Source organism: Sylvia atricapilla, chromosome 10 (assembly GCF_009819655.1).
Source record: "Sylvia atricapilla isolate bSylAtr1 chromosome 10, bSylAtr1.pri, whole genome shotgun sequence".
In the NCBI taxonomy this organism is placed as follows: domain Eukaryota; kingdom Metazoa; phylum Chordata; class Aves; order Passeriformes; family Sylviidae; genus Sylvia; species Sylvia atricapilla.
In genome coordinates, this window is record NC_089149.1 from 15293080 (window position 1) to 15303775 (window position 10696).

At 48.6% G+C, this 10696-nt stretch overlaps 1 protein-coding gene across 3 annotated transcripts in view; it reads left to right on the forward strand.

The window, feature by feature from the left end:
* Positions 1-9768, forward strand: part of ARHGEF4 (Rho guanine nucleotide exchange factor 4) — a 124220-nt gene extending 114452 nt beyond the window's left edge. For all 3 annotated transcript variants that reach the window (XM_066326040.1, XM_066326041.1, XM_066326042.1), the window contains 5 exons: positions 795-924; positions 1737-1868; positions 2786-3029; positions 3617-3694; positions 4890-9768. In XM_066326040.1, the coding sequence (XP_066182137.1) occupies positions 795-924; positions 1737-1868; positions 2786-3029; positions 3617-3694; positions 4890-5047 (742 nt within the window). In that variant the 3' untranslated portion in view covers positions 5048-9768. The remainder of the gene's footprint in view (positions 1-794; positions 925-1736; positions 1869-2785; positions 3030-3616; positions 3695-4889) is intronic.
* Positions 9769-10696: the final 928 nt, after the last annotated feature.

Here is a 10696-nt window from a genome sequence, read left to right on the forward strand (position 1 = left end):
TCCATTGCTCATTTGCAGGATGAAGGCACTGCCTTTGGCTCAAATATCTGTCACTTAATTAAGAATCTGACAACATGAAAAATCTGTATGAAAGTGTTGATAGTGGTCCATTGTGGTTTGACTTAATCTCACCTTCCTAATTGCAGCCCTGGTACTTCCCAGAATGGTTTTAAGCATGTCTTGTTAAATCTCTAAGTATGTTGTCTGGAGCTGACCTCGGAGCAGAAAGCTCCTTAAGGAAGTGCACAGATGTTTTGAGAGTTGCCTCAGAGCCAAGTTGTGCAGCTCAGCTCCTTCCCAGCCACTCTGAACTCAGCAGCAGGAGCTGGTGGCCACAGATGGTGTGTGGGGGAGGGCCGATCAGCCTCTGTCCTACCCTGCCAGATAAACCATCAGCTCCTGTTTGACACAAGCCAGCTACTGTTGAGCTGCTTCCCCTCTGCACCACAGACCAGTCCCTGCACGGGAGCAGCAGCATTGTGAATACGTTGTATTACGTTGCAGAACGAAAATGAGAATGTGGAGGTTCTTCCAGTGATTTGTATTTACACCTCTGTAGCTAAGTTTGATTACTTAACTCCCTTCCACAGAGGTGGCCAAGATTTGTTACCAGACCATAATCTTCCTCCAAAGCAGCGAGTGTGTGAGAAGCTGCCCCAGGAGCAGGTGTGAGTGCAGCACAGATGAGCTGGGGCAGACGGCAGGTGGAAGCCCTGGTTCCATCCCCAGCTCTGTGCCAGGCTGCTCCTCTGCAGTGCAGGGAGCACAGCCGTGTACCCTCTGCCCCTCCCCAGGGATTTCAAGGACGTGGAGGCCGCCCTGAACGCCATGAAGAACGTGGCTCGGCTCATTAACGAGAGGAAGCGGCGGCTGGAGAACATCGACAAGATCGCCCAGTGGCAGAGCTCCATAGAGGACTGGGAGGTAGGAGCCTGCCCAAGGAATCCCACCTTGTTCCTCTTCTCCCTTCCAACAGCTTCTCTCTACAGTGACATCTCGCTGGCCAGCCCCACCTCAGCTCTCTGCCCATCTTTGTGGAGAGTCTTCTTTTTTATTTAAACAGTTATGATCTTCTAGTACAAGTGAGCAGATCTGGCATATAACCCGACTAGACCAGCTGCCTTTGCATGTTCCCTGGGATTTTTGCTTCCCTGGTTTTTCTTGCAGAATGAAATCAGCCTGTAGGTAGGTTAGTGAAATTCTCTTATATTTCTCTTGCCCCTCATTTTATCCTGAGTGACTTCAAACTCTCAAGATGAGCAGAATTGCCCCTCAATTCTTAATAAGCCAGGTTATTGTTGCAGAAGGGCAAGTTCTGGCATAGTGACAGAAGAAATCAAGGTTCCCTGTAGACTCATGAAAAAAAAAAAAGCTAAATAAAAGAAACAAACCACAAATTTTCTAAATCCTAGACTCAATAAACCCACACTGTCTCCCTGCCCAAGGATGTCAGGCTAAATTCTTAGCTCCCTGTACCTCCTTTATGTCTGGGATGGAGCAGCTTTCCTGAGCAGACTGCCTCGAAAAAGAGATTTAAAAAATTTAACATGCTATTGTTCTAATCAAATTCAGTTCCCATTCTCTGGGTGCCAAGGGCACAGTGTTTCCCTGAGATGCCAAGGCCTGTCCCCCAGCACAGAGGCTCTCTCTCATTCCCAGATCAGTTCTGTCAGCAGGAATTCAGGCTCCCACTTTACATGAGGCTGAGACCAACCTGTTCTTTGTGCTGTTCTCAGGGAGAAGATGTCCTAGTCAGAAGCTCAGAACTCATCTATTCTGGGGAACTAGCCAAAATCTCCCACCCTCAAGCCAAGAGCCAACAGAGGATGTTCTTCCTCTTTGATCACCAGCTTGTCTGCTGCAAGAAGGTAACCCATGAATGCTGGCTACTGCTCTGCTGATGGATTTAAGTGAAATCCCTCTCTACTGCTTTGTTTCCTTAATTCTTCCTGGCCTGGTGTGCTCCTGCCACTGAGCCTTCTCTGGGCATTCTTTGCAGTCTTTTCCTTCAGCTGTTTTGTGCACCTGAGCGCAGCAATCAGGTGCTGGCCTAATTCTCACAGCAAAAGAGGAAAGCACTGCACTGCTTCTGGGGTTATTCTATACAACTCAATTACGAGTGCTGTCACACAAGTTCTTTTAACTACCTTGTTTTTTAACTGAGCTTCCACCTTAGTGTTGTATTCAGAAAGAACAGATCTGATGAACAGCTGTGGGCCTTGGCAGTCAGTAAGGCCATGCTAACAGCACGTGTAAGTCTGTAAGTACAGCTCATGATGTTTTTCATAAGCTGAGTAATAAAAAGAAATCTTCCCTCTTGGAGCCAATGAATGGTACCTTCCTTTGCAATTTCAGAACTGAATGTGCCAGTTGTTTTTTGCATATTCCATGGCATGCATGTTGCTCCAGGTAACTTAGGCATGAAAATCCCTGCTCTCAAAGTTACTTTTTATTGTCAACGAAAACACCAAGAACTAATTAGGATTATTTTTGCTTTTTAGCTGAAACTGAAGGATTCAAATAGTGTTTTGTGTCAGAGGCTTAATGAAGATTTGGGATCATGTGTAACACCCAACTCCAGGGCAGCAGACAGGCCCCAACACAGACACCAGCCTGTGCTGACCCCACTGCCAGAACAAGCCATGGAGTTCCCAGCAGTGCCCACAGCAGCTCAGCAGTTCCACAGACTCAAATCCAGTGCTCATTTCTTTTACAGGATATCAGGAAGGTTAAATTTTCCATCATATCCAAGAAACAGCAACATCTGGTGTGATCTCTCTTACAGGACCTCCTGCGCAGGGACATCTTGTATTACAAGAGTCGGATCAACATGGATGACATGGAAATACTGGATGTAGAAGATGGGAAAGACAAGGACTTCAATATCAGTGTGAAAAATGCATTTAAGCTTCACTGCAGAGACACTGAGGAAGTCCATTTATTCTGTGCAAAAAAGCCTGAACAGAAGCAGCGCTGGCTGAAGGCGTTTGAGAATGAAAGGAGGCAGGTGCAGCTCGACCAGGAGACAGGTATGGAAAGAGCAATGCTGGAAGATTGGGGGTTTTTAAGAGTTATTATTATTACTTGTTTTTAATCTTTTTTTACCCATCAGGTAATGCTTGAGGAGTGAAAGGGTGAGGAAGCCAGTCCATGCTCCAGGACACTTCTGGGCTACTGTATTACACACTCTGAATGAATCTGTGCAATTAAAAACCATCACTGCAGTTTGTCCTCAGGGAGGCTGATGTGTCTTAAGGAGTTCAAGCAGGGCTGACAAAATAGTCAGTACATTACACACAGGGTCCAGAACAGTGTAGAAGAGGTTCAGTCAAAGGCTTTCACTGTAAAGGAGGGTTTGTGTGTTTTGTCCAAATCCTTAATTCAGCCCAGTGTGATCTGAAAGATTTCAGCCACCACTGGCCTGGACTGGCTTCTCCCCTCAGTGCAGCATGGGCTGAGGGGCAGCAAACCCTGCAGGGAGGATTGTACAGCACAGGCTGTGGCCCCCCAGCCTTGGCAGGAATTGTGGCCTCTCACCTCAGGCATTTGCCTACCCCTGTCTTCTCCTGAGGGACCAAATGATGACCTGCTGCTGACAGAAATCTTTCTCTTCCAGGATTTTCCATCACAGAGGTGCAGAAAAAGCAGGCAATGCTGAATGCCAGCAAGCAGCACCATGCTGGGAAGCCCAAGGGTGAGTCACACCTGAGCACAGGAACACTGTGAGAATGGGGGATGGCTCTGTATTTACTGCATGGGAGAAGTTCCAATGAGGTGGCACTAACAAACTCATGAGAGGGCCAGATGGTGACAATTTACACTACAGTCCCAGGTAGATTCACATGGCTGGAGTCAGGATTCTTAACTCCAGGAGAGCCACTTTGCAAATAATCAGCACTCGGCCAAACCCCAGCACCTTCTGCTCCAAGGCCAGCGTACAGCCTGCACTTTCCCAGCAGCATGGCATTCCCTTTGGCAAAAGAGAAGTTTTGTAGTAATCCCCATGGAGACAGAGGGGCACAGAGGTCACTGCAGCAGAGGCTGTTCCTGCTGGGCAGTTGTGCCTGTGGAAGATGCTCTGAAACCTGCACCTTGGGCAGGGGTAGGTACTATGCTCGAGCAAAGCTCTTCGTTCAGCCTGCCAGAGACAAGGGCAATTAGCAGCAGCCAGAGAGGGAAGTCAAGCAAAAGAAAGGTTTCCTGTGCCCACAGCACAGTTGGCTGAAGACAGCCCTGTGGATGCCACCTTCCCCTTCTCTCTGCTCACAGGAAGAGGCGTTGCTTGGTTTCCTCTGAACCCACAGAGGCAACCACTTCCTCTTAGTGGTCCCAGCCAGCACTTAAAGCCCAGCCACATCTCCTGAAAGCAAGCGTGGCTGAATGTTAAAAAGGGTCAGAAATAAGATTTGGCTGCAGAGGGGGAAGTTTGGGAGGAGGCCAGACCACACTAACAGAGCAAAGCCCTTGGGGCACTGCATTAGAGGAGACTGCACAGGCCAGCCTTGTCCACCACGCAGGCACTGACCATTCCTACTCAGAGGTGCAGCCCAGGAGGTTGTAACAGGCACCAGCAGCACTTGCACAGCAGCTGCTTCTCCCAGCACAGCCAAAAACGCCAGCTAAGTTTATCACCAGTCATGAGCTGCAGCTCTCTAGCCCTGCTGTCATGCTGGCAGAACACCTGACACTTGTGCAGCACCTTTCACCTTTAGGACTAGAGCACATGAGGCACTGCTGAACGTAAGGATGAGTTAAATAGGAAGAGTAGCGCTCAGACAGCCCCAACTCGCCGCCCTGCAGCTTTAACGGGGCCTGGGGGAGGCGGCAGAGGGAGGGGAATGGAGCCGTGTTTAACTAACGTGCTTCCCCTCTCCTCCTCCTCCTCCCAGCCGTCACCAGGCCCTACTACGACTTCCTGATGCGGCAGAAGCACCCGACGCTGCCCACCACGCTCCCGCAGCAGCAGGTGTTCATGCTGGCAGAGCCCAAGCGCAAGCCCTCGAACTTCTGGCAGAACATCAGCAGGCTGACGCCCTTCCGGAAATAGGGGCAGCCCCGCGTTTGTGCCTGAAGCCCTTCTGAGCAAGCACTTTATCGTCAGTCCTGGCAGGCGGAGCCCAGGTTCATCCAGCGCTGTGTTTACAGAGGATGGCACGTGTGCTCCTGCCTTCCCTATTTATTGAGCTGGCTCCGAGGTGAGCCGGGGGCCGGCCCGGCAGGCAGAGCTCCAGGGGCGCGCAGCACGGACCCGGACACGCTGCAGCCCCGGAGAGTTCGCTAGTCAGCTGTACCTGGACTCGCTCCTCCCCGCCGTGCCCACCGCTGCTGGCTGGCAGCTGTCCCAGCGGATGGCAGCTGAGGGACCCGCTGGCCCCGTGGCCACTGCCGTGCTCAGAACAGCGGGCCAGAGTGCGTGATGAGGAGGGATGAACCCTTCTGCTCTGCCCAGCCCCATGCCCGCATTTCTCAGAGCTGTGATCCTCCTCCACGTGTCCGGCTAACTTAGCAGCCTCTGCAGGCACTCGGAGCACAGTGAGCACTGCACTGTGACCTCCTCCCTCCCTTTAGTCCAGCAGCACCGCTGAACGGTGTCCTACATTAAACTGTGCCAACCTGCAGCATGAGTCAACTCGAAGAATCTCTCTAGTGGGTTTGAGTTACATAAGTTAGAGAAAAATGTGCCTAATTAATACCATACTCAATTCTTTAGATTCTCGTCTCTCCATCGTTCTGCCATATTTCCTGGCCAATGAAAATGCTCATTGTTTGTAATGTGTTTATTTATGGTAAAAATCAGAACTGTGTATTTTGTAAGTCTGTAATTGTTCTTGTCAGATGTTGTTAACTTGATGCCTGTTTTGTCTGTTTAATTTTTCTTTTCTTTTCCTTTTTTTTTTTTTCCTAAAGAAAGGTCAATATTTGCAAACGTAGCTCCCAGAAGTCAGAGTCTGCTGTTCAACTCTGCAACGTCATTGTTATGCAAACTCCCACAGACCCTCAAATTCAAGGAGTGTTACTGACACTTTTAAAAATGGAAAATGGCTTTATAAAGGCCTAAATTTGGTAATAAGAGCCTCACTTTAAGTACCCAAGTTTCAAATGGTGGCCAAAAAGAATGAATTTAAACCTTGGTTAGCAAAAAGAAAGATTTGCCTTACCATAGTGAGAGTTAGAAGCCATACTGACTGAATTCCCTAGGTTAGGAGAGATCCTGTGACAGTGGAAGGAAGACACCAGCTCATTCCAACTCAGGTGTGGGTGAGCACTAACTGTCTGCAGAGCTCAGAAATCCAGTGTTTGTTGATGCTGTAGCTGACCAAAGTCTGGTCACCCAGGGATATCTGAATTCAGTAGCATGTACAAAGTCCTTCTTGCACTATATCTTCCCCCCAGACCAGGGGCAACATTTAATTTCATAAAGAAACTTGTAAAAGTGACTCTCGGCCTGTGTTTGTCTCCAGCCCATCTATCTGTGTGAAGCTGTTTCTTTTCCAAGTCAGTGGGGGGGTTGTGCTCTTGCAGCTCCACGAGGGGCTGCTCAGAGCAGGAAGGTGACCTCAGGGCAGCCACCCCATGGAGGGACAATGGGGACACAGGGACCTGACCAGAGGGGTCACTCTCTGCTCCAGGGAGGACACTGGGTCAATGCCGGGTGGGAGGAAACAGAAAAAAAAATCACTCTCTAAGAAGCCACTGAGAATAGGCAGCTCCAGCAGCATTAGCACAACTTACACACAGACAGCAAGAGGCACAGACATGGGGACACAGAAAGACACCCAGAGCTACCCGTGGCCCAGCAGACAGGCTGAGGCACTGCCGGGTGTGTACAGACACCACGGGGGGACATGGGGACCAAGAGACCCTGACACACACATACACACAGAGGAATGTCAGTTGCAGCCAGCACCACTCAGTAACAGAAGGCAATTGTCATTTCTGTGTTTACCCTAAGTGTCTGCACCCTCCTTTCCTTATCCATGGCATGTTTGTTTTGATTGGCCAGGAAGAAAACCTGTTGGCACTAAAATTGTCAATTTTCTGAGCTTATCATCAGCTTTGTAGTAAGTGGAGTGGGGTAGAGGGGCAAAGGACAATCCCCCGCCCAAGACAGATACAGGATCACACCCTACACCTCCACACTGACTGTGACCAGCTGTGACAATGCATCAGGTTGCTCACAGCCTTGTCCAGTTGCTATGTGGGTACACTCAAGGATGGAGATTCTCCTAAAACCTCTTTATATCCCTGCTCAAAACCACTCTGTGCCCAGTGTGAAGGAAGTAGTGACATCTATTCAAAGCTCCCCTTGTTGCAATGTCTGATCTGGTTTTAGGTAGAGCATTGCTTAATATACTCAGCTTTACATCTGCAATGAAGTCACTCTGGTAGAAATCCTCACCTTTTCTCCCAAGGCAAATGGGGTGACAGTGGCACAGGACCGTGGAGTGCAGTGGCATGAAGTGCAACAACCCTGCCCCTGCCCTTCCTCCCCTGCTGCAACACACACAAGAATTGGCTATTGCTGATTACCTGTGTAGCAATACTCTGAACAGTAAATATGCATCGAGTGGTTAAAATAATCACATCATTGATCAGCTCTTCCAGAACTTCATCTCCGACCAGTACGCACAAAGGAGTTACAGAGACACTTTTTTACAGAAATTTCTGAAGTGCCAAACCAGACTTCTCTGGCCAGACAGCATCCCAGTCAATGGACAGTTAACCACTTCTGGAAGAATCCTAGTCTCCACTAGACTATCAGTAGTCTTTCTAAAAAGTGTCCTCAGTTGGAATTCTAGTCTTGCACATCACATTTGGAGCTAGGATCCAATCCCCTATGCAAGACTGAGATCAGGTGAAAAAGCTGATCACACTAAGTGGTGGAGTGACAGCAGCAACACAGAAAACAGGTAAGGTTCAAACTCCTAAACCCATTGTGCTCAACACACCCAGCCCACAGACTGCTCTGAAGAGGATTTCATACAAAACACCATCCTTTGTTAATACCCAGCTCCACTTCCTGATTCTCACCACAACCCTCCATTTTCTGAACCAACCGTCACAGATCACGTGCAGCCTCCTTAGGTTTGTAGTGATTAGACACTCAGAAGTCATCTCATCCCCCAAGTCGCTCATTAAATGGCAAAGTGTACCTGTGTGTGAGATGGTAACAGATTAACCAAGGCCACACTTCCCTCCTGCTCCCCCTGGATCTGGATTTGGGCTGGAGTGACTCCCACTGTTCTGCCAAAAGCAGGGTGAACATGTGCAGGCTGGACTGGGGGTGTGCACACTGCAGATCCCATCAGCAAAACTGGTGACAATGGGGCTTCTGGCTGGTCAAGGACAGGCTCTGACAAGCTCTCTGAGCTAAATGGACAAGACCATCGTGCCAGTTCCACAAGAAGTGTCCACTTGAAAGTGAAGAATCAGAGCTGTGAGACATCAGCATCCTTTTCTCTGGTGCTGAACCTTCAACAGAGGCCAGAAATGCAGATTTGCCTACAAAAACTGAAGGTTCTGATCTGAGTCTGAACACCACCAATCCTTTTGGATTTTAGGGTAGAATCAGATGAACTGCTCAGAAAAACAGTTCTGCATCGAGTTACATAAAGAGGACAAAGAGATTGAGTCAGGGGTGGTTTGAGGTTTTTTTTAGGGGTGTTGGCTCTATCTGTTCCTCTCCTCCTGTAGATATCCATTTAGGAAGCTTCTTGTAAAAACAGCCATGTTTCTTAATGACCTAAAACTGCCCAGATTTCATTTGGTCAAATAAAACACAGAATTATGTAAAGCATGTGAATCAATTGAAAGAATGATTTCCTGAAGCTACCAGTTAAAGTGAAGAAGACCAGTGGCTACTAAATAATGTAGTTTCTACTCTGACCAAAAAAAAAGAAGAAAAAGCAATCTCTATTTTGGACTATTAGTTTAGAATATCTGATTCAGACACTGTGGGTGTACACACTGTTCAAGTTCTAACAGCATCAAAACCAGCACAAACTGTCTTTGTGCAAACTCAAAGTAAGAACTAGGTCAGTTCCCATGGAGAGAAAAGTTCCCCCAAAGCAGCCTTTAGCATCTTTCCTGTTTTGTCCAGTCCCTGAAGGACAGTGGGGTGTCAGCTGGGGAGGAGCCCCATCCGTGTCCAGAAGAGTCCTTGGCCTCACCGAGTCCACTGCAGGAGATTCCACTGTGCAGGACACTGCTCTGCAAAGCCAGCACAGCACTCTGTCCTCCAGCAGCCAACCATGTGCCAACACCAACAGCTTCCCAAAACCACCTGGAAAGCAGGCCTCACGGTCACTAACAGGGGTAACTGAATCAAGGCACCTGGGAGTAACGAAAGAATGTCAGCTTCAGATTGAGAATGCTTCGTTTCTTGGGATGCCAGAATGACAGAAACTAGCTTTTCTTAAACAAAAAGGTCTTTCACCTGATGTGTCAAAATATCAGGCTGTACTCCTCCAGATTTACTGCAGTGGAAGCACATCTTCATGTAACAGCATCATTCAAGAAGTCTGTGGCAAGACTGGTGTGAAATTCTCAGACTTTTAAACAAGGATTGTACCACTCAGCACCCAGACTCTGGAGCTGTCAGCGCCTGGCAGGTGGGACAGCATCCAGCAAGTGTTGATTTCTTCTTTCTTGTTATGACTTCAATTGTTTTAATTCCCCTGTCGAGTTTCACCACGTACTGCTCATGAGGGTTATGGGCATTGCAGAGCCCATCTGGACAGTGGATATGGTAGAACAGTAACTCCTAAAGCTTTAAGGAGGGAACTACTCACACCTCATTCAACTGCTGGGGCCTCAGCCTGTGCCTGCTGCTACTCACATTCTCTACCAAAGTGGGCAGGACTTGCCACTGCTACTGACATCAGCAGCACCACGCTGGTACAACCCAAAGTATCAGCAGAAACTCCCTGTGCCAGAGCTTCCAGTCTAAGCAAAGCTGAAGGGTCAGGTCTTCAGGTAAGTAATGGGTTAAAGAATAAGCACTTTGATAGTGGATAAAAATTAACTGGAAAAAAACAAATGGAAGCATTTTCAGCTGATTTTAACCCACTGAAGACACAGTGGTGCTCTTGTAGTTGGACAATGTGGGGAGGGCATCAATCTTCCAGGCTGCAGTGACCTGTCAGTGCAGGGTGCAGGCAGCAGTGTGAGCTGGCACCACAGAAAAGCCTCCTGCACACTCTGCCAGTGCTACGGGAGGGGCCAGAGCTGCAGGCAGCAGTGGAGTCACCTCTGCACTCACAGCTGCAGGCCCTGCAGAAGCCAAAGGGTGCTCCTTCCCAGCCACACAGCAATCCCAGCTTGCCCTGCCGTGCCATTAACACTTCACACCTTATTCTCTCCCTTATGTCTCTCACACATTTCCTTAACAAGCTACACAACTAAAATCCCATGGCTTTGGCAGTGCTGGCACTTCTAGGAAAAATGCAGGCTGCTTGTTCTTTTTGCTTAGCACTCCTGACATCTTTCCCCCTGTGACTACAACCCTCCTCTGTGCACATCCTGAGCTTCTCTTTTGCACAAGTTTGCTACCAAAGCAGCTCCCTGTTCCACAGCCTGTGCAATGAAATACCTGTGGTACTTACCCCAGAGCCCTGTACCTTTGTGTGTGACTGCCTACATTTACAGTTGTGAGACGGGAAATAAACAAGCTCTCAACTTTAAGTCTTGTATAATT